Source organism: Triticum dicoccoides, chromosome 4B (genome assembly GCF_002162155.2).
Source record: "Triticum dicoccoides isolate Atlit2015 ecotype Zavitan chromosome 4B, WEW_v2.0, whole genome shotgun sequence".
Lineage (NCBI taxonomy): Eukaryota > Viridiplantae > Streptophyta > Magnoliopsida > Poales > Poaceae > Triticum > Triticum dicoccoides.
The window spans coordinates 11,129,219-11,151,437 of NC_041387.1; the positions used below are offsets into that span (position 1 = coordinate 11,129,219).

The following is a 22,219-nucleotide window of genomic DNA, read 5'->3' on the forward strand; positions in this document are numbered from 1 at the left end:
TTCAAGAGAATATCATTGCGAGTTTTCCAAATGTTCCAAAGAAGAGTGAAGATAACACTCAGGGTGGGAGAAGGATAAGGGAGATTGAATTATAGCAGAGGGGGTAAGCATTATGATCAAAAGCATCTGTTTTAATCCCCCACTTGAAGCAGATAACTGTAGCAGCAAACTGTGGAAGAAAATATGAGAATCTGTTTCAGGCATACCACACCTGTAACTGGTAGAAATTAGGGTTCTACCGGGTCCAGGCCGGAGGTTGTAGGGAAAGGAGGGAGCTGGTCGTGGACGAACACGCGGACGCTGGCAGCTAGGCGCCGTCGTGTGCGAGGAGGCGGCGGCTGAGAGGGAGATGGCTAGGGTTAGGTCTCCCGGCTCCCTAAGGAAGCCGAGCAAATATGATTGCTTCTTACTTGATTAGATTGATACATCTCCTCTCCTTATATAGAGAGGTTTACTTGACTCCTAAGCAAACGATAAGATAATCAGGCTAAGCCCCTAATAACGATAAGATAACTTGGGCCACAACCCACTGGGCTAAGCCCCTAATATGACGGTCATAACACTTCTCCCCGCCTGCACAAACAGCTCGTCCTCGAGCTGTAAGGTGGGGAAGCGCTTGCTGAACTCCTCGAGGTGATCAACCAGCGTCAAACACCTTCGCGACAGCTGGGGCGGTCAGGTCGGCGGCGACGGCATCCTCCTCAATGTAGTCTGCAGCCTCCAGGTAGAAGAGTCGCGGGCAGACGTGGCCGGGCGTGTAGGGCTCGTCGCAGTTGAAGCACAACCCTTGGCGGTGACGCTCGAGTAGCTCGGCCAAGGTGAGCCGGCGGAACGGGCGCGCCGCGGTCGCGGCGAGGGGGTGCCGCGGAAGCCTGAGCAGGCCGACCCTACGCGGGAACATCTGGTCCGGGTAGCAGTGATGCCTGCTGCATGGCCACCGCGCGGCGCTCGAACGTGTGGGCGTAGTACATGGCTGTCTGGAGGTCCTAGGTCCCTGCAGCTCGACGTCCACGCGGATATGATCTGGCAGACCGCCGACAAAGAGTTCGGCCCGTTGGTGAGCCGTCACGCCAGACGCGTGGCACGCCAGGGCCTGAAAGCGATCGGTGTAGTCTTGCACCATAGAGGTGAAGGGAAGGCGGCCCAACTCGGCCAGGCGGCTCCCGCGGATCGGCGGCCCAAAACGAAAGAGGCACAGCTCGTGGAAGCGCTCCCACGGGGGCATGCCACCCTCGTTCTGCTCGAGGGCGTAGTACCATGTCTGGGCTGCACCGCGGAGGTGGTAGGATGCCAGCCAAGTGCGCTCCGACGCGAGCGTGCGCTGCCCATGAAAAAACTGATCGCACTGGTTGAGCCAGTTAAGCGGGTCCTCCGTGCCGTCATAAGTGGCGAAGTCGATCTTGGCGAACCATGGCGGCATCTGGGTCGGTGCGCCATGGCCGACCGGCTCGGCGTTGCGGAGCAGTGATGATGACGGCGCCCGATCAACGGTGGGGAGGCCGTCGTAGGCCCCCGCGGAGCCGGACGAGGCCCCAGACTGCAGTGTGGATACCGATGGGTGCCCAGCCTCCGTGTAAACTGGCGGTGGCGGAATCGGGGACGGTGACGGCGGAAAATGGACCTGCTGGATCGGGAGGCCCCCCGGTGTGGACTGGCCCAGTCCGGAGTTGGGCGGCGGCGATGGAAGCTGGACCGGTGCGGCAGGCGCAGTTGGCGCGGCTGGGGCCAGCGCGGGCCAGTACGGCCACTGCGGCGCTGGGGCGGGTGCGGGAGGCGCGGGTGGCGCCGCGAGAGCCGGCGCGGGCCACTACGGCCAGGACATCGCTGGGGCGGGCGGGGGAGGCACGGGTGGCGCCGCGAGAGCCGACGCGGGCCACTGCGGCCAGGATAGCACTGGGGCGGCCGGTGGCTGGAGCGACGGATGGCCCCGGGCGATCGCCGCGGGGACCGAGTACCAGGGCAAGGCCGGCGGTCCGGAGGAGACGGCCGACGGCGGAGGCGTTGGCGGCCCGTACGGACCGGCCAGGAACAGCCGGATTCCTTGGACCGCGACGACCAGATCGTTGAGGATGCCGGTCATGGCCTCCGGGGAGTAGACGAGCGGCATGGTGGAGGGTGATGGCGGCGGACCCGTGGAGGGGGGCGGCGACTGGCCGGTCGATGCGCCGGCGGTGGAACCCATCGGCGCCGAGGGAAGGACCAGCGGTGCCGTGGAGAGGATCGGCGATGGCGCGGCGGCGGTGGTGGCGAGGGGCAGCGACGGGCTTGGTGGTGGTGATGACATGGTCGAAACCAAGCTAGCTGATAACAAGTGATAGAAACTAGGGCTCGACCGGGTCTAGGCCGGAGGTTGTAGGGGAAGGAGGGAGCTGGTTGTGGACGAACACGCGGACGCTGGCGGCTAGGCGCCGTCGTGTGCGAGGAGGCGGCGGCTGAGAGGGAGATGGCGCAGGGAAGGAGGCGGCTAGGGTTAGGTCTCCCGGCTCCCTAAGGAAGCCGAGCAAATATGATTGCTTCTTACTTGATTAGATTGATACATCTCCTTTCCTTATATAGAGAGGTTTACTTTACTCCTAAGCAAACGATAAGATAATCGGGCTAAGCCCCTAATAACGATAAGATAATTTGGGCCATAACCCACTGGGCTAAGCCCCTAATATGACGGTCATAACAGTAACACTCCTTTTTTACCCGCAAAAAACACTCATTTTTTTATATGAGTGGAGAACATGTAAGCTCACAACCCAGAAGATATAGCCTTGCGAATAAGATGCCGGGCAAATTTTTCTACTCTAGGAACCAAATATTTGTTCTTCCATACTTGTTTGGGTTGACAGGTTACAAGGCAAATAGCTCTCTGTAGGTTCTTTGATAAGCCGCCAAATAGCCATAGCAATTAAAGCTATGTTCATCAAGGAAATGTCTCTAATACCCAAACCTCCTTCACTAAATTGTTTGCAGAATTCTTCCTAGGCTCTAAAACAAAGGGGTCTAGAAGCATTGTCTTCTTGAATTCGTGTCCACCAAAATTTACAAACAGTAGAGGTGAGCTTGGTTAAAATACTTTTTCCTAGAACCATAGAAGACATGTGGTAGAATGGAATTAAAGAAAAAACATATTTTATTAAGGTTAGCCCGCAAGCATGAGATAATCTATTTGCATTGTAACTTGTTAACTTAGCCTTCAACTTGTCGATCAAAAACTCATAGGCCGCAGATCTTCTATTACTAGGAAGCAAAGGCGTAGCCAGGTTGGAGACACGCCCTGTGCCAACAGCCTAGCTACAGTACTAAACAGTGTCGAATAGTGTTCCTAATGCTACAGTCAACGAACAGAGAAGCTGCCATGCCCCAGGCCATGGCCCTGGTAGCCTGGGGCCTGGCTACGCCACTGCTAGGAAGAATAAGAGTAACCTAAATGAAGGGTGCTAGAATTCATACCATGGGCAGGAAAGATGGATTCAATTGAAGATTTATGAGGATTATTAGTATGTTTGCTAAATAAAATAGCAGACTTTCCCCAATTAGGAGATTGGCTTGAAATGTTGTAAAATTGTTTAACAATTTGAGCAATAGTAGCATCGTTGTTATCTACTCTGCCACAAACAATCAAGTCATCTGCAAACAACAACAGGTGAATTGGAGGACAAGAAGGACCCAATTGAATACAACTAAAATGATTGTCATTTAAGCTTCTTTCAAGGAAAGAGACAATTCATTAACCACACGAACAAAGAGATACGGCGATAAAGGATAACCTTGATGGATATCTCGGGATCCTTTGAAGTTTCCAAATGGTTGTTAATTAATGTTGACAACAAAAGAGGCAGTGGAGATGCATTCACATATCAATTTTATGAAATGACCATGTAGCCCTTTACGTAACAAAGCCATATGAATAAAGTTTCATTCTATCATATCAAAAGTTTTAGCTAAATCAATTTTTAAAATAATAGATTTATGATAGTTAAAACGAATGTGTAATCTCTTGGCCGATGATAATATTGTTGGGGATTCTTCTACCATGAATGAAAGCTTGTTCGGTTTCATGGATATAATTTGGGAGGTGGATTTTGAGCTAGCCAATGTTTTAGTGATGATTTTATAAACAACATTGCACAAGCCAATGTCTAAAATCTTGACGAGCATTGTCCTTTTCTTCTTTGGGAATTAGAGCAATGTAAGTTTTGTTAAGATTAGGATGCAGGATACCTTGGTTGTAGAAGTCTTGGAATAATATAGTGTGAAAAGTATTTTTGAGATGTGTGACATGTTGCATCATTTGGATGTGTGGTGGTACATGCCATGTAATGTTTAACATGTCTCATAGACTTTATAATCCTATAACCAATTGCACTGCACAATACTTGTACTAAGAGCATTTATGACGCTCGATTGATATACCACAACTGGTTCCCCATGGCACGCAGCGTATGATATCTTTTAGTTGTTGTCTATCAGTTTGCCTTCAGGGATGCACCGGAATGAACATTTTAAAATTTTGAAGTTGATTTTTTTTTTGGAAAATGGTGAAGGGTCGAAGCCTGCAAAGTAGGCAAGCATGAGAGTCTTTAGATTTTCATAAGTGTGCCATTTGTACCGTGATGAGCACAAGATCCTATGTGAAACTGGAATGGTAGAAAATTTCCAAGTAGTCATTCTCTTTGCTCTTAGTTTATTGGTTTCAAAAGTTGTTTCATTTTTGACACTTCCTATAGGTTTGCATTTATTTTTCACTTTTATGGTTTGTACAATCGTGGTATCTATTTAAGGAACATAAAAAACAAAATTGCTCATAAAAACATCCAGTGATTACTGTTGGAAATATGCCCTAGAGGCAATAATAAAATGATTATTATTATATTTCCTTGTTCATGATAATTGTCTATTATTCATGCTATAACTGTATTAATCGGAAACCGTGATACATGTGTGAATACATAGACCACAACATGTCCCTAGTGAGCCTCTAGTTGACTAGCTCGTTGATCAACAGATGGTCATGGTTTTCTGACTATGGACATTGGATGTCATTGATAACGGGATCACATCATTAGGAGAATGATGTGATGGACAAGACCCAATCCTAAGCATAGCACAAGATCGTGTAGTTCGTTTGCTAAAGCTTTTCTAATGTCAAGTATCAGTTCCTTAGATCATGAGATTGTGTAACTCCCGGATACCGTAGGAGTGCTTTGGGTATACCAAACGTCACAACGTAACTGGGTGACTATAAAGGTGCACTACAGGTAGCTCTGAAAGTGTCTGTTGGGTTGGCACGAATCGAGACTAGGATTTGTCACTCCGTATGACAGAGAGGTATCTCTGGGCCCACTCGGTAATGCATCATCATAATGAGCTCAATGTGACTAAGTGGTTAGTCACGGGATCATGCATTATGTAACGAGTAAAGTGACTTGCCGGTAACGAGATTGAACGAGGTATTGGTATACCGACGATCGAATCTCGGACAAGTAACGTACCGATTGACAAAGGGAATTGTATACGGGATTACTTGAATCCTCGACATCGTGGTTCATCCGATGAGATCATCATGGAACATGTGGGAGCCAACATGGGTATCCAGATTCCGATGTTGGTTATTGGCCGAAGAGCTGTCTCGGTCATGTCTGCGTGATTCCCGAACCCGTAGGGTCTACACACTAAAGGTTCGATGACGCTAGGGTTATTAGGAAGACTTGTATGTGATTACCGAATGTTGTTCGGAGTCCCGGATGAGATCTCAGATGTCACGGGGAGTTCCGGAATGGTCCGTAGGTGAAGATTTATATATGGGAAGTTGTCATACGGTCACCGGAAATGTTCGGGGGCATACCGGTATTGTACCGGGGCCACCGGAGGGGTTCCGGGGGTCCACCGGGAGGGGCGACCTCTCCCGGAGGGCCTCATGGGCTGTAGAGGGAAGGGAACCAGCCGTTGGAGGGCTGGGCGCCACCCTCCTTGGGCCCATGCGCCTAGGGGTGGGGGAAACCCTAAAGGGGGCGCCCCCCTTGCTTGGGGGGCAAGCCCCCTCCCCTTGCCCCCCCCCTCTAGATCTCATCTAGAGGGGGCCGACCCCTTCCTCCTTCCCCTATAAATAGAGGGGCGAGGGGAGGGCTGCAACACCACATCTAAGGCGCAGCCCCTCCCCTTCCCAACACCTCTCCTCCTCCGCAAGAGCTTGGCAAAGCCCTGTCGGAGTATTGCCACTCCATCACCACCACGCCGTCGTGCTGCTGTTGGAGCCCTCTTCCTCAACCTCTCCCTCCTCCTTGCTGTATCAAGGCGCGGGAGACGTCACCGGGCTGCACGTGTGTTGAACGTGGAGGTGCCGTTGTTCGGCGCTAAGATCGGAATCCACCGCGATCTGAATCGCTTCAAGTACGACTCCCTCATCCGCGTTCTTGTAACGCTTCCGTCTCGCGGTCTTCAAGGGTATGAAGATGCATTCCTCTCTCTCTCGTTGCTAGTTGCTTAATAGATTGATCTTGGTGATGCGTAGAAATTTTTTATTTTCTGCAATGATCTCCAACAATTACATACCATTACAAACATGTCCCATCACATTTAGAATAGACCTCCATGTATCGCTCGAAGAGATAACTCGGGGCCTTGTTTGATAAGCTACTCAATTTAGCCCCTTTACATTGCAAGGGGGTAGGGTGAATGCCTTTCTAAACCTTCCACTTCTATGTGTTTATGTTGCTTCACTTGAATATCCATGTACTACAGGACATTATCCTCCTCATGAGTGCAGTGCAAAGTCAACTCCTATTGTTCAACACAAAATGGAAGGGTTTGTTCCCAAGACCTCTCATTTTCAAATAGTGTAATGTGATTGAACATTCAACGTCCGATGATGGGAGGGTAGAGGAAGAGAGATCATCTTATTCAAAGCTAGCTAATATTGTGATTGAAGCAGACCGATGAGGTAGAGGGTGTTATATATCCCTAAGAGGGCTTCAATTGCTCGCATGAGGCTAGTGCTCCTCCCAGGGTGTATTTCTGGTGTGTTGAGTTATTTGGAATAACACTTCTCCATTACCACGTAAAGGGCTAAGAAAGCATTCATCATTTGAAGTGGCAAACCTCATCGTCAAAGGATGTGTCATCATTGTTCAATTTTACGATATGAGACTAGGAAGGATCTAAAAAAACTAGCCAGCTTTCATGGACATGCAATATCCGTTTTTTATCCTCTTGTTAGAACTAATGTTATAATGTTCTAATATCATGCATTGGTTAAAACAACATTGACCAATTGATGCACTCGTTAGTGTGTGAAAAGCTTACACAAAAATTCATTGTTCCCTTGCATGCATTTTAAAGCACATGCTAGCTAGATTGGATCAAAATACATTAGGGAAACACAAAGTGAGAACATAAATATATGTTGAATTGTAGCACACAGTTGAAAGAGGAGATGCACAGTACCTAATCAAATAGGAAAGATGATACTACTACCATTTAGTTTCACATAAATCTCAAGATAAAACACAAAACTTCTAAGATGCAATGGCAATATGTTGATGGACTGGACACCCTAACCTATTTGTAGCATTCACGTGAAACACAAGTTGGTGGGAGATTCAATTTTATGCAGAAAAGTAGTGTGGACAACATATACTTTATATATCTAATCGAGGTTACCACATAATACTAAAGGAGTTCATTAGGGGCATGAAGGAAGGAGGAAATTAAAAGAAAAGTTGCAAGTAATAACATGTTGACTTATTCTCAATTTTGAACTACTCTTATTCAATATATTTTCTTTCATGTAAATCTATACGAACAACATTATTTGAAAAAGGGTCCCCATGCATGCCCACATGGTCGCTTTTCTCCACAGGACATAAAGGATAACGAAAATCTAGAACCAACCAAGGTAGACAACAAGTGTTGATATCCACACGCAAAGACATTGATTGAGAAAGATATGCAATTGTTTGATAACTTCATGATGCAAGGACCATTTTGATCAAGTCAATCCTAACTCAACATGCATGGTTGATAACATATGCATAGAAAAGTTCCTAGTAAGAATCAACAACAATCAACCAATGATGGTGTGTTTCTAGCATGTTGACTCATCTTGTACAACGCTACACCCCCCAAAGTTTATGGATAGGAAATATTTCTTTATGTAATTCATATGATTTTATTCAGAAAACACGAATAATAGAATGTGGAGTCACAAATGGGACTCTGAAGAGTTATTAGTTGGTTGAGAAGAGCAAGAAAAGTAGTCATGATCTAAGCTACGTCAAGAAAAATCATGACGAAAGAATGGCAAACACAATCAAGAAAAAGATAATAGACTAGCATGGCCACGACAGTAGGAGACATCAACTAAGCTCTAACCAGCCGAATGGCGACAGGTCGTGCTCGTACGCGTGCGGATATGCATGATCACAATCTATATGTCTTCTTTCTTCGTGTTTCCTTCTTTGGTTCTTGTTGGATCTAGTATAAGAATGTACTAGTGTAGGGACAACAAGTAGTTGCGAGATGTGTGACACATCATTTGGCCATGTGGTGGTACATGCCATGTAATGTTTACCATGTCTTACAGACCTTATAATGCTATAATTGATTGCACCCCACGATGCTTGTACTTAGAGCATTTATGACACTCGATTTGATATACCACAACTGGTATTATCATGGCACATAGCGTACGATATTTTTGAGTTGTTGTTTATTCTCAGTTCGTCTTCGGGGGTGCACCGAAATGAACATTATGAAAATTTCGAGTTGTTCTTGTCTTTTTGAAAATAGTGAAGGGCCGAAGCCTAAAAAGTAGGCAGGCATGAGAGCCTTTAGATCTTCATAAGTGTTTCATTTTGTACCGAGATGAGCACAAGATCCTAACTGAAACCGAAACGATAGAAAAAGTCCAAGTAGTCATTCTCTCTGTTCTTGGTTTACTGATGTCAAAAGTTGTTTCATTTTTTTACATTTGCCTGTAGGTTTGCATTATTTTTTATTTTTCTAGTTTATGCAATCTTGGTATCCATTTAAGGATCATATATAAAAATTTCTCATAAAAACATCCAATGACTACATGTTTTTTTGAATTGTTTGGAATGCTTAGCGCAAACATGTCCCATCATATTTAGAATAGACCCCCATGTCTCCCTCGAAGAGTGACTTGGGGCCATGTTTGATAAGCTACTCATTTTAGCCCCTTTATATTGTAAAGGGGTTAAGGTGAATGCCCTTCGAATCCTTCCACTTATACCTGTTGGTGCCGCTTGACTTGAAGATTGATGCACTTCGGCAGATGGTCCTCCTATTTGTGAACGTAGTGCAAAGCCAACTCTTCTATTGTTCAAGGTATAATGGAATGGTTTGTTCCCGAGGCCTCTCATTTCCAGATAGTGTAATCTGCAATGTGATTGAATATTCAACATCCGATGGTGGGTGGGTAGAGGAAGAGAGAACATCTTATTCAAATCTAGCTAGTAGTGTGATTGAAGCAAACCGAGGAGGCAGAGGGGTGTTATATATCCATGAGAGGGGACGCTTCTTTTTCAAAGATAATAAATATTCAATGCCTTGGATGGAATCTTGATATGACATTACGAAACCCGCAAAACACGTGGAGTAACACATAGCTATCACTAGGATAAGAAATGACACGTAGTTTGATGCCTATCATTTTTACAGAATATGTATGTAGTCATAAGCAGAGAAGAGACGGGCAAGATGACACGAGTTCTCAAGGCCCTCCCGCTCGGCCACGGGAAATAATTGTGACCGGCCACGGGAGGTCACCTCGGTCCCGGTATAAATACCCAAGCCGCCTGGCCCACCGGTCCCATATAAATACGTAGTGTGAAATTTGAATGTGGGTGGGTGGACACTTGATATGATAGTATGAAACCTACACGACACGTGGAGGATCCAGAAGACTTTATATCTATTCAATGACATATAGCTACAACTAGGACAAGAAATGACACCGTAGTTTGATGCCTATCATTTTGTACAAGATGTACGCAGTCATAGCCACAAAGACGGACAAGATGACATGACGAGTTTTGAAGAACCTCTCACTCGCCTGCCACTAGCGCCAGGGACATACCTAGAGTGAAAATAGCCTAGTATCCTTGCATGAACCACAAACACATAAACTCACACAAATTTGGCGTGTCACAAAACTATTCATATAACACAAAATGTAGTACCACATAGGAATATAAAAAAATTTGCTCATAAAAACATCCGGTTACTACATGCGACTACAAACGTCTCCCATCACATTTAGAATAGACCCCCCATGGTTCCCACGAAGAGATGAGTTAGTCCCATGTTTGATAAGATACTCCACCTAGCCCAGTCACATTGCAAGAGGATTTGGTGTCCACCCTCTGAAAGCTTGAACTTCTACGTGTAGGTGTTGTATGGCTTGAAGAGCCATGATTTGTAGGGCATTGTCGTATTTCTTCTCGGCATAGTGCAAAATCAACTCTTATATTGTTCGACATGTAATGGCATGGTTTTTTCCCGAGGCCTCTCATTTCCAGATAGTGTAATACAAATGAACAGTCAACACCCGATGATGGGAGGGTAGAAGAAGAGAGATCATCTTATTGAAAGCTAGCTAGTTGTGTGATTGAAGCAGACCGAGAAGGTAGAGGGTCCACGAGAGGATATGCTTCTTTTCCAAAGACAATAAATACACAGTGCCGAATCTGAACATGGCTGGGTGGAATCTTGATATGATATTACGAAACCTGCACAACATGTGGAGTGTCGAGAAAACTTCATGTTGATTCAATGACAGGTAGCTACCACTGGAACAAGCAATGCCACGTAGCTTGATACCTATCATTTTCTACAAGATGTACCTAGTCGTAAGCAGAGAAGAGACAAACAAGATGACACGACGAGTTTTCAAGGCCCTCCTGCTCGCCTGTCACTGGCACCAGTGACATACCTAATGTGAAAACAACCCAGTATCATTGTGTGAACCACACACAATGCCTTATACAAATTTGGAGTGTCACAAAACGACTATTTTCTTTTTTGGGAACAATTCACACGAAATGCACCGAGTACATACGAAAACAGTTATGACCGGCCATAGGGGGTCACCTCGCTCCCCATATAAATAGTCGTTTAGTCCTGTAATGTGATTACATGCTACTACAAACAGGGGCGGAGCCAGAATTTGGGTATAGGGGGGGCCAAGCAGATACATTTTTTTGCCGGGAGATATCTATATCTATATCTATATTTCTATACTATTATAGTGTATCAGGTTTAAACTTTTGAATCACAAAACCGGGAAGCAATGTGAACCATCGATAGAAGCCATTGGAGAGTTCAATTCACTCGAATTCGCAGCTATAGTATCTGCTACAATGCAACGAAGATACTATAGTTTTCCAGAAAGATTGACAGGCTTGATGTTGGAAGAAAAGTTTTGACCCATCCTCACTGCATGGTTTCATGGTTTGCGTTTACAAACTTTTGACAATGTATTAGTAGTAATAATGTGGCGCTTCCACACAAAAAAAAAACATAGTTATAATTGTATTATTTTCATTCAGACTCTACAATTTTCAATATAATTGACAACGTTTTAATCACACACAAAAAGATCAATATATTCCGTTAAACAATATCAATGATATTTGTAATTTCGTTGGAAGAAAACTTAGTATCGCAGATCTCATAAACAAAAGAATTAAATTAGATTGAAAGAATATTTTTGACGCATATAAGATTGAACGGATAGAGATTAATCAGAATAGTGCTAACCTTTGGGTAGTGAGCGGGAGCCCAGGAGAATCGATGGTTGTAGCCTACAAGATTCTCCCTCGCAACACCGGTGTCGCCTGATTCAATCTGAATGGAATCCGATGGAGAGAACAGAGAAGGTTGGATCCCGCCGTCGCAGTATGGGCGGAGGCAAGCGGACGCCAAGGGCATGGAACAACGGCGACTAATTTCACACAAATCCCACGTATACGCCAATCGGCTGCTGATTGTGGGCTTTTGACTTGGGCCTTTTCCCTTTTTCCAGTTCTCACGTTGAGAGATAGCCAGATAAGGGGGGCCGAGTACATGTGTACCTGTTTTTTTTATCGCTAATCTCTATTATTAAAGGAGGATCGAACGTCGTGATAGTTCGACCTCCTTTGATGGTTCGGCCTCGTTCCCCGCCCTCCCCTTCCGCACGATCGCTCTCTCGCCCCCCACGATAAAAGGAAACAAGAAAAGCCACGGTAAGAAAAAAAAGCAGCCACGACCCGGAACAGGGACACCTCCCACGTCCCACGTCCAGCAACCCCCTCGCTCCTCCCAATCCCCGTGTATCGCACCCGAGAAAATTCACCACTGCCGTCCCTCATGCTACTAGCCGACGACGTCAGCCGCTTCATCGAGGTCGACGAGTCCCTCGACCCAAGACCCAACCCTTTCGTTCGCCTGCGTTGGTGGCTCCGTCAGTCTCGATGGGGTCGGTTACCAGATCTCAATCTTCCGGCTCATCTCCGCGACGGCACCCTCGGGCCTCGGCTTCGGCGGCGGGTCGAACCAGATCGCGCGTCGCGGAGGTGGCCGGCTGCGTGGAAGCTAGGCCTCCACCTTGAGCAAGGGACGGGAGTGGCACACATACACACGTATGCATCCCAGCAACCTCGGCCGCCGGTGTGCCGCCAACGACGAGCCTCCGGCAGGTGGCGACTTTCATCTGCACCAGCACATCCTCTAGGGCTGTGCGGTGACGGCTCGATCTATTCCTACGAAGTGGTAGGAGCTCCAACTCTTCTCTCCATCAGGTGTGTCTCATATATGTTCTTGTTTGGCTACAGGAACGGGACATGAGGGGAATAAGAGGAAGGGTGAGATTGTTTTCCGTTGCTTCTTCATCTGGCGGGGAGAGAAAGAAAGATAGAGAGAGAGGACGTGTACTTGCGAAAGTGCCCATCTAATCCTATTTTTTGTCAGAGATAGATGGGAGAAACATAAGCAATACAAGATCTTTGAGCCACAATTCAATTAGCACAGGATTCCCCAAAACATTTGCTCCACTCCTAATTCCACTGACCTTTCGTCGACGATGTGAACATCGCTGGAGCTTCTTGTCCTAGATTTTACACGACCATATGTGTTCTACTCACGGTGGAAAAGCCCACCATGAGTGAGATAGAACAAAGGATGGCGGTGGAAGTGAGGCTACAACATCTGATCCTAAGTGGCATGATGTCAGTAAGTGGTGTTATGGTAGAGACAGTTATGGTGTTCTTATGGCATTAATGGGTGGACATCACATTGACAACGATGGTGCAAAAGACCTGACTTATGTTGATAGAATCCATGTGTTTTTAGCATCAAACATCATAGAATTATTCAGTTTCCAACAAGTTTTCTTATAATGGTTCAAATGATGATGGATCAACTATTTGGGCTGACCTCATGCTGTTCTACGGAAGTTTGGTTTAGCATTTTGTTTTTCTCTACAGAAGACCCTGTAATATGATTTGCAGGTTGTCGTTTTGCAGTTATTGAACTTTGAGTTTGTAATGTCTGTTCATGCCTAATAGTCAACATATACTGTAAAAGTTTAGGATCTATAACATCCGGATACATCCGCCCATACTGGATGTGTATTTCTTCGAGGTATACTAAATTGACATGTTCCCGATTAATGCTTCATATATTATATAAGTGATCCATTTCACATGACTTCATCCTTTCAAATCTTGCAGGATCGTGTCCTCATATAGAGTACAATAGTTCTCTTATTTGGTGTTTAATCCATGTAAGCATGAAGTTTTGCTCATACGGTAAGTACTTAACAGACTTGGTTTGCCACAAAATGAATTAACTGGCTTTGGTTTTGGCTGACCTGGAACGATGTATTTGAACATTGCACCTTCAGTCCTTTGCACACTCTTATTATTTGTTCAAGAAGTTCATCATGTTTCTTTTGTTATGTGTACAGCTTTCAGCCTGCCACTGTTCAAATCTGCAAGTGGCTGACGCCATATGTAGTTGCCAGCACTGCACGAGTTTAGAAATGAAGTATTCTGATTTGACCATCTGAGTCTACATTATGTATGTGTTGTGAGATCCAACACTGATTTTGGGGACAGGACAGCAAGCATGGATGGCGTACACACAGTCTATTCTGAACATGTTTACAGTAAGATCATGGATATAATGGATTATGGAAAAATTTGTAAAGTGAAATTATTTTAATTTGTTGAAAATAAATGTAGGCTGCCTGCCGAGTCTTGTCTAGATTAACCTTCATTTAACATGTATTACATGATGTGAAAATGATGATTTGCAGTGAAAATCATTTTGCAATAGTTGCAGTTATGTACATGAAAAATGTATTATATGTTTTGAATTTTACTACAGAAAATTGATGGCTGCGGATACATTTGTGCAATGGAATGGGGGGTGGGGGGAGCAATGGAGAAGGAAATAGTGCATTTTGTAGTTACTATCCTCGCAACTTATTTTATATAGGCAGTGTTGAGCGAAGCGATGACACATCATAGATGGAGTTGCAGAAAAAAATAGTGCTTGTCGAAAATAATTATAGGTTGCCTGCCGAGTCTTCTCAGGATTAACCTTCATTTAACATGTTGTAGTATACGATGTGAAAATGATGATGTAGAATTTGCAGTTAAAATAATTTTGCAATAGTTGCGGTTCTATAATTGAAAAATATAGTCTATGTTTAAAAATTTACTACAAGAAACTTCTCTTTGCTATTACATTTTTGCAATACAGTGGGAGTGGTAGAGGTGAGGGGTGGATAGTTGGAGCAGTGGAGAAGGAAAAGGTGCATTTTATAGTTACAATCCTGACAACTTATATAGGAAATGGTGAGCGACACATTGTAGATGGAGTTGCGGAAAATTCCAAGCACATACAAGGGTGAGGAAAGAAGGGACAATACACATTGTATTTCTACATGACGGGGTTATATTAAGAGATGGATAGCATACTGGGCGTCGAAGAATAAAAATGTGATATTCCGTGGCAACGCACGGGCACTCAGCTAGTTGATACTAGCTGTTCGATGTTCGGTCGATCGTTAGGGGGGGCTAGGCCCCTGCTCGCCCCCCCCCCCCCTGGCTCCGCCACTGACTACAAACATCTCCCATCACATTTAGAATAGACCCCGTGTTTCCCCCGAAGAGATGAGTCGGGCCCATGTTTGATAAGCTACTCAGTGAAGCCCAGTCACATTGCAAGAGGGTATGGTGTCTGCCCTTTGAAAGCTTCAACTTCTACATTTATGTGTGGTGTGTCTTGGAGAGCCATGTTTTGCGGCGCATTGTCGCATTTCTTCTCAGCGTAGTGCAAGATCAACTCTTGTATTGTTCGACATGTAATGAGACGGTCTGTTCCCGAGGCCTCTCATTTCCAGTTAGTGTAATGTGATTGAACATTCGGCATGCGATGATGGGAGGGTAGAGGAAGAGAGATCATCTTATTCAAATCTAGCTAGTAGTGTGATTGTAGCAGACCAAGGAGCTAGAGGGTGTTATATATCCATGAGAGGGCATGCTTCTTTTACAAAGATAATGAATATGTTGTGCCGAATCTGAACATGGTTGGGTGGAACCTTGATATGACATTATGAAACATGCACACCACATGAAGTACCGAGAAGGCTTCATGTCGATCCACCGACCGACAGATAGCTACCACCAGGACAAGCAATGACACATAATCTGATGCCTATCATTTTCTACAAGACATACGTAGTTGTAGGCATGGAAGAGACGAACAAGAGGACACAACGAGTTTTCAAGGCCCTCCCGCTCGCCCGCCACTCTGTCACTGACGCCAGGGACATACCTAGAAAGTAAAAATAGCCTAGCATCCTTGTATAAACCACGCTCACATATGCCTCGCACAAATTTGGAGTGTCACAAAACGGCTATTTTCTTTTTGGAAACAATTCACACGAAATGCAACATAGGAAAACAATTATGACCGGCCATAGGGGGTCACCTCGCTCCCCGTATAAATCCCCAAGCCGCCCGGCCCACCGGCCACGCCCAACCACAACCACAAGCCCCCCACCGCCCGCCTCCTCCCCCGCACACACCACACCACACGCATCCCCTCCCGCGAGACAGATCCCCTCCCCTCCCCGCTCCCGGCTCCTCCTGCCTCCGATCTCTATAAAAGACCCCGAATTTCGAAATTTTCCGCCGACCTTTCCTGCCCGCGCGCCTCTTCCCGCCAAATTCCGGCCTCGGATCCGCTCGGATTCGACCGGGCGGAGTCTGGGGGCTCATCTGTCGCCATGGCGGAGGCGACGCTGGAGGGGAGCGAGCCGGTGGATCTGTCCAAGCACCCCTCCGGCATCATCCCCACACTCCAGTAAGTCCCCGATCCGCCCCGCCCCGTCCTGGGTCGCCGCAGGCGAGGGCACGGGGAGATCCCGCCCGTCGCCGGCGGCTCGTTGACCTGATTTGGCTTAGTAGATCCTTTGGGTGCGGACGGCGCCTGCCGGAGATGGGGCGGTAATTAGGCTAATCGGTTCGAGTAGTAGTAGTAATCACATACCAACCATACCAGAAAATATTAAATTGCCCCTTATGGTGAATTGCTGGGTGATGTAGGGCAGTACGAGGGGCGATAATTAGTCTAGCCGGTTTGAGTAATAGTAGTAATCACATGCATTTTTGCCCCGGATATTAGGATTTGGATCCGTCACAGCGAGGAAGAGACCCAAGGGCTTGCTCTGTCTCTGCCCCAACCAACAACCATGCCGAAATTTGTCCCTTCTTTGCACATATGGAATAGTTTCTTGGCCCTCACCCACTCGCTATGGAGTTTATCACCAGTCCTCGCCCAAACTTAGGATCTTGTGTGGTGTGGCGATGGAATTATCTCAACTGCTGGTGCGAGCTGAACAATTTTTTATTTGACATGGTCAAGAAAGCACAAGTCGTTTTTTCAGTCTTGCGTGCTAGCCAGCTTATACTTGTACTAGCCAGCGTGTGTGGAAATTTAATCCATGATTAGCATGGTGCACTTGCTTGTTGTTGTGCATTGGAAAGTGTGTTGTGCCTGTGGCGTTGTCTTTATGTTGTTGGATTGCCATGTTATGTTTCAGCGCTAGGAATTGTAGTTTTCTAGATGATGTTGTGTTTTGCTTATGACCTTTCTTTTGCCATTTCTATTGAGAAAATTGAGTTCATTGTTTGTGTATCCTCTTATCTTGTGGCAGGAATATCGTGTCAACAGTCAATTTGGACTGTAAGTTAGACCTCAAAGCAATAGCTCTGCAAGCACGTAACGCGGAATATAATCCAAAGGTATGACGACGATTGGCCAGTGTGTTCTTGTGGCCATGTTTTCACTTATAAGTTTTTTTTTACTTGCGTGCATCCCTGTTTTCTAAGGTTATTTGTGCTACCACATACACATATATAAAGCTAACGTTCCCAGATGTAATTCAAAGTTGCACCTGCAGTACATGCTTTTCTAGTTGATTTTTTTTTTTGAAATGCCAAAAAGCTATGATTTCTTTTGCACATGTACTTTGTGTTGCATGTAAATTTTTCTGGAAGAAAGACAAGTTTTGTGCCCCTGGTTTAAAAAACAATTTTGTATCTAAATAGTTGTTTTTGTAAGGCACAATTTTTTATTTTTTTTGCCCAGGGCGCAAAACTGTTCTTTTCTCCATGATTCTAGTTTGATAGGGTAATGCTAATGGAAGATAGTAAAGATGCACCCCACAACAGCTTGTAACGTAAATAAGAACTCATTTTCCCTACAAATAAGAAATGCCAAATGATACTTAGTGCTGCAGTTACCAGATAAACCTTGACTGTAGTGGGAGTACGTTGAATTGAACGTAATAATGTCTTAAGCTTAATGTACGCTATTGAGTTTGCTATCCAATAATGCATCGGTGAAAGAGTAGTATACACAAAGTATGCATATTAGCAACTTGATTATCTGCGTATTTTCTGGTGATACGTCCTGTTTTATGTCACTTAGCTGTTCCGTTCCATGTCTAATGCTTTTGTTTGTTTACTCTTCACTTCATACAGCGTTTTGCTGCAGTTATCATGAGAATAAGAGAACCAAAAACTACAGCACTGATATTTGCGTCAGGTAAAATGGTATGGTCCAACTTCACTTAAGCACTTAAGCTAGTACATGTTCTTGACTATTAGAATGCCTATTTTCATGAGCTGCTGTTGCACACTTGCACTGCCACCGGTTAGACTTGTTTTATTTAGTTTTTCAATCGCCACATGTACCACATTAATAAACTCATACCTAATTTGTACTCCCTCTGTAAACTAATATAAGAGCGTTTAGATAACTAAAATAGTGATCTAAATGCTCTTATATTAGTTTACGGAGGGAGTACTCTTTTATAAATGTGCAAGTTAAAATTTGCATGCACAAGAAATCATGTTCTTATTTTTGGAGATAACTAATTACTCTGTTCCACTAATGGAATGAGCAGTTACCCGTAGCTTAATTTCATTGCAGTCAAGCATCATCAATATCTCTTGTTTATCTGTAATAAATGAACCCTAAAATAATGTACTCCAGTACCTGTGAAAGGATAATTTGCAATGAAAGATGACTTTGAATGTTATCTGGATCGAAATCTTTATTCAAATAAGCTTTCTTGGTTGTCATCACTGATCTTATGGCAATTTGGCTGGAAAAAAGATATTTATTTTTGAAGAAAGGAACTTTTGTTCTTTCTTATATTGATTGAAAAGTGTATAGGTTTCAGAGAATATCACCATGTATACAACAACTAGCCGTCCATGTCCATGTTTACTTATGTTAACACAAGTCCTGTTGCAGGTATGTACTGGAGCAAAGAGTGAACAGCAGTCCAAGCTTGCAGCAAGAAAGGTATGCCATTGTTTGCTTCGATTATTTGGTCTATGCTGGCTGAGAGGTTTCTGAAGTCTAACACACAATGTTGTTCCCAGTATGCTCGTATTATTCAGAAACTTGGCTTTCCAGCTAAATTCAAGGTAACTAACTATTCCAGGCATGCATAGAGTACACCTGCGCTCTGACCAGTTTCATCTCGTGAGACAGTCCTAACATTTGTGCTATATCAGGACTTCAAAATTCAGAATATCGTTGGCTCTTGTGATGTCAAATTTCCAATTAGACTGGAGGGCCTTGCATATTCTCATGGTGCTTTCTCAAGTGTAAGTCGAATGATTCTATGTTTGTTTGAGAACATCTGCATGTTGCTGTTATTCTCGAGTGTAAGTTGAATGTTGTTTCCTTTGATGTTTTTAATTTTACAGTATGAGCCAGAACTTTTTCCTGGTCTAATCTATCGAATGAAGCAACCGAAGATTGTTCTTCTGATTTTTGTTTCAGGCAAGATTGTCTTGACGGGGGCAAAGGTAGTAGTCTTTTACTGTACATATACTTCCATTGGCTATTCTTTTTAGTACATCTGAAAGACGCTAAAACTATTGCCTTTCCAGGTGAGAGAAGAGACATACACCGCCTTTGAAAACATATATCCTGTACTCACAGAGTTCAGAAAAGTTCAGCAATGGTATGCACTATTATTGATAATGTTATGTTTGCCGTGAGCTAGAAACCTAGTAAAATAAGGAGATCTCTTGTTCAGTTGTTGTAGTTTGAGCATTTTGGTGGATGGTTGCACTTGGTATGTGCATGTGCGATATGGTAGCGGGGAACATTTTTCTAGTGTAGAGCAACTGTACATTGTGCAAATTCTTGAATGTTATGGTTGTAGTTGGTCATTTAATCTGTCCTTGTGGAGCAGCGCGCTCGCTCATGCTTTTCCGTGGAGTTTTTACATTTTGTTGAATGGAGGCTGATGAGAACGTTGTTTCATCTTAGGGAAAGTTGATTCTCCAGTGCCTTAATCTCTCTACTTAGGTGTCATTGCCGTGGCTTAGATTTCTCTATACGCAAACGATGTACTAATAATAATACTGTCTGGTTTTGATTGATTTATGGCCATGCGTCCTTTCTTTTCCCTGCAGAAGATGTTGGGTAGTAGTAATAATACAATTTGCCTTTTTTAGATTTGGATCGAGACATTTGTATACAAGAATAAAACTGATTGTTTCTTGCTTGTCTTCGTTTGCAGATTAACTTACCGAACTCACATCTACAAGGTCCCCTGAGATTTTGCCATCTTGTGAGACGTGGCTGCTAATTTCAACTGTACATATAGTGTGGGGGAGGAGCCCATAGCATGTGCTGTAATTTGATGCGAGCTTTGATGTGCCGGGATAGGGTGAGATGCCCATGTTGTGGATGGATGCTCGAGGCGTCGTATCCGTTTGGTCTCTTGATTGATGACGATAACAGGTCCGCTGCATGATAGAAGAGTCGGTCGACAAAAAGGGTCGTTCATTCTGAGTAGAGTTTATGTCTGAGCTGCATAGAAGACAGCTTGTGTGTGAGTCTTCTGAGAGTACTTCCAGCGAACTGCACTGCACGGTGTAAGTTTCCATGCTGTTGGTACAGTGATGAGAAGGCTGGTGTTGACAGACAATGTCATGTTGGGCAAATCTGTATGTGCCTACTGCTGAACCTATGTATGTAGAGTAGTAACTATATTTGTCATTTTTTCTGTTGTGTAAGTACTCCCTGAGATGCTCCAACTTGCATTATAATGAACAGCGAAAACCCAAAGATGCATTTCTCTTTTCCGTGTTCGCTAATACGCACGCCTGGTATTTCTTTTGCACCTCGTCGGTTGAATGGACCCTGTGCAGCGGCGCTTTTCTCTTGGCCGTTCGATTCTGATCACACGTGCCAGGAAAAAAGTGGCTCAAACATATTTTTCAGATCGATTCAAGAGTTCAACGGCGATGACTGGCTTTGTGGCGCGCGTGCACAAATGCTTCTTGGCTGTCATCGACAAGGCTTCGGCATGAGAGGAATAGATGTAATTTATGTTGGGTTATTTTGTACTTCTAATGAATTTTTTTAGTAGTCGGCTGTGGTGTCTGGTGCAAGAAGGCTTTTGAAGAGTCAACCCAGCGACCCGATCCACTTGTACATTTAGGCATTTAGCGTGACAGCCTCAGGTGTTACTGCTAGTTAATGCTGGTGCACTCGCGGCCTCAGGTACCAGAGTTGAACTAATCGTACATACATACATACAGGAAACAAACGGAGCTACGTACGTAGGAGTACTACTAGTCGTAGCAGTGCGACCGCTCAACCAGCTAGCTAGTGCACCTGTTGTAATCACGTTGACCGCAGATAATCTGCCACCTACACCGTCGACAACGCTGCACCGGCGGCGCCCCGGCACCGCCACCGCCGGCCATTCAACAGCTACCACACGTCCTCCTGATGGCGCCACCGGCCGGCGGCGCCCGTCGCGTCGTCTGGTCACCGCGTCTGCGGCGTGGGAGCCGCGCCGCCGAAGTACTGGGTGCTGAGATCGTACCGGTTGGCGGCGCCGTCCTGGCCGCCGCCGCCGCCGTTGGATGACGACGGGGAGCCGTGCAGGTGCGCGCCGTCGTAGACGACGCGGACGCTGGGGTCGCCCGGCTGCCACTCCACCTTCTTCTTGGCGCCGCACCGCCTGTCGCGGCACCGGAAGTAGCTCCTGCACGCACAATGCGCCGCGCCGCCGGCGGCGCCCTTCGTTAACCAAGGTGTTGGCCGGCCGGCAGATCGACATGCATCGTTTACTTCCGTCTACGCACCTGATTTTCTGGATGTTCTTGATGAACTTCTGGCCGTACTTCTTCCACTGGTACCCGTCCTCCGGCATCACCAGCGGCTGAACGCCGGCTGCCTCCGCCCAAGCTGCCTGCTGCTGCTGCTCCTCCTCGTCGCCATGATGACCCCTCTCACCTCCTCCGCTCCCTCTGCAAACCAATACATAGAAATACAACTCATGGATACATAAATGAACGAGCACTTGCACTTAATCTGACTAAGAAAACAGGGGCATGCATGGATCTAGCTACTAGCTGAAAAAAAAAAACTCGATCGAGACAATCAGATTCAGAGCACGCACAAGGATTTGGAGGATGAACGAATGATTCCTACGAAAGGGACGCTTCTTTTGTTTTGCTCGGCGGCCGGCTTGGTGAATGAGTAGTATATATCTCATGTGGATATGTTTGGAGAAACCGTAAACGATCGACCACGACAACAGATTAATTAGGTTAGTCATATGTATGCATATGCTAATTAAGTTGCTAATCGTAAAACCAAAATTGTTTAGCCA

At 45.3% G+C, this 22,219-nt stretch overlaps 2 protein-coding genes and 1 long non-coding RNA gene across 3 annotated transcripts; 2 read left to right on the top strand and 1 right to left on the bottom strand.

The window, feature by feature from the left end:
* Positions 1–12,331: 12,331 nt before the first annotated feature.
* LOC119293182 lies at positions 12,332–14,065 on the top strand. The gene is made up of 4 exons (XR_005142975.1): positions 12,332–12,689; positions 12,825–13,632; positions 13,722–13,799; positions 13,958–14,065. It is a non-coding gene; the product is annotated as an uncharacterized LOC119293182 (long non-coding RNA).
* A 1,997-nt stretch (positions 14,066–16,062) lies between these two features.
* LOC119294564 (TATA-box-binding protein 2) lies at positions 16,063–20,676 on the top strand. Its single transcript, XM_037572766.1, has 9 exons — positions 16,063–16,365; positions 17,219–17,306; positions 18,048–18,119; positions 18,826–18,876; positions 18,957–19,001; positions 19,092–19,184; positions 19,287–19,388; positions 19,473–19,546; positions 20,111–20,676. Coding segments are annotated over exons 1-9 (603 nt in total). The 5' UTR covers positions 16,063–16,288; the 3' UTR covers positions 20,112–20,676.
* A 406-nt stretch (positions 20,677–21,082) lies between these two features.
* LOC119293184 (WRKY transcription factor 71-like) lies at positions 21,083–22,207 on the bottom strand. Its single transcript, XM_037571733.1, has 3 exons — positions 22,007–22,207; positions 21,690–21,854; positions 21,083–21,589 (listed from the first exon to the last, which is right to left on the bottom strand). The coding sequence occupies exons 2-3, from the start codon at positions 21,755–21,757 to the stop codon at positions 21,370–21,372; spliced, it is 288 nt and encodes a 95-aa protein (XP_037427630.1). The 5' UTR covers positions 21,758–21,854; positions 22,007–22,207; the 3' UTR covers positions 21,083–21,369.
* Between the last annotated feature and the right edge of the window lie 12 nt (positions 22,208–22,219).

Bases quoted from the DNA above. Each gene is read 5' to 3' on its own strand.
- LOC119294564 (XM_037572766.1), top strand. From the start codon at position 16,289: ATGGCGGAGGCGACGCTGGAGGGGAGCGAGCCGGTGGATCTGTCCAAG. The intron at 17,307-18,047 runs GTATGACGACGA...CACTTCATACAG, and splicing joins ACGCGGAATATAATCCAAAG to CGTTTTGCTGCAGTTATCAT. The intron at 19,185-19,286 runs GTAAGTCGAATG...TTAATTTTACAG, and splicing joins CTCATGGTGCTTTCTCAAGT to TATGAGCCAGAACTTTTTCC.
- LOC119293184 (XM_037571733.1), bottom strand. From the start codon at position 21,757: ATGCCGGAGGACGGGTACCAGTGGAAGAAGTACGGCCAGAAGTTCATC. The intron at 21,590-21,689 runs GTGCGTAGACGG...TTGTGCGTGCAG, and splicing joins AAGAACATCCAGAAAATCAG to GAGCTACTTCCGGTGCCGCG.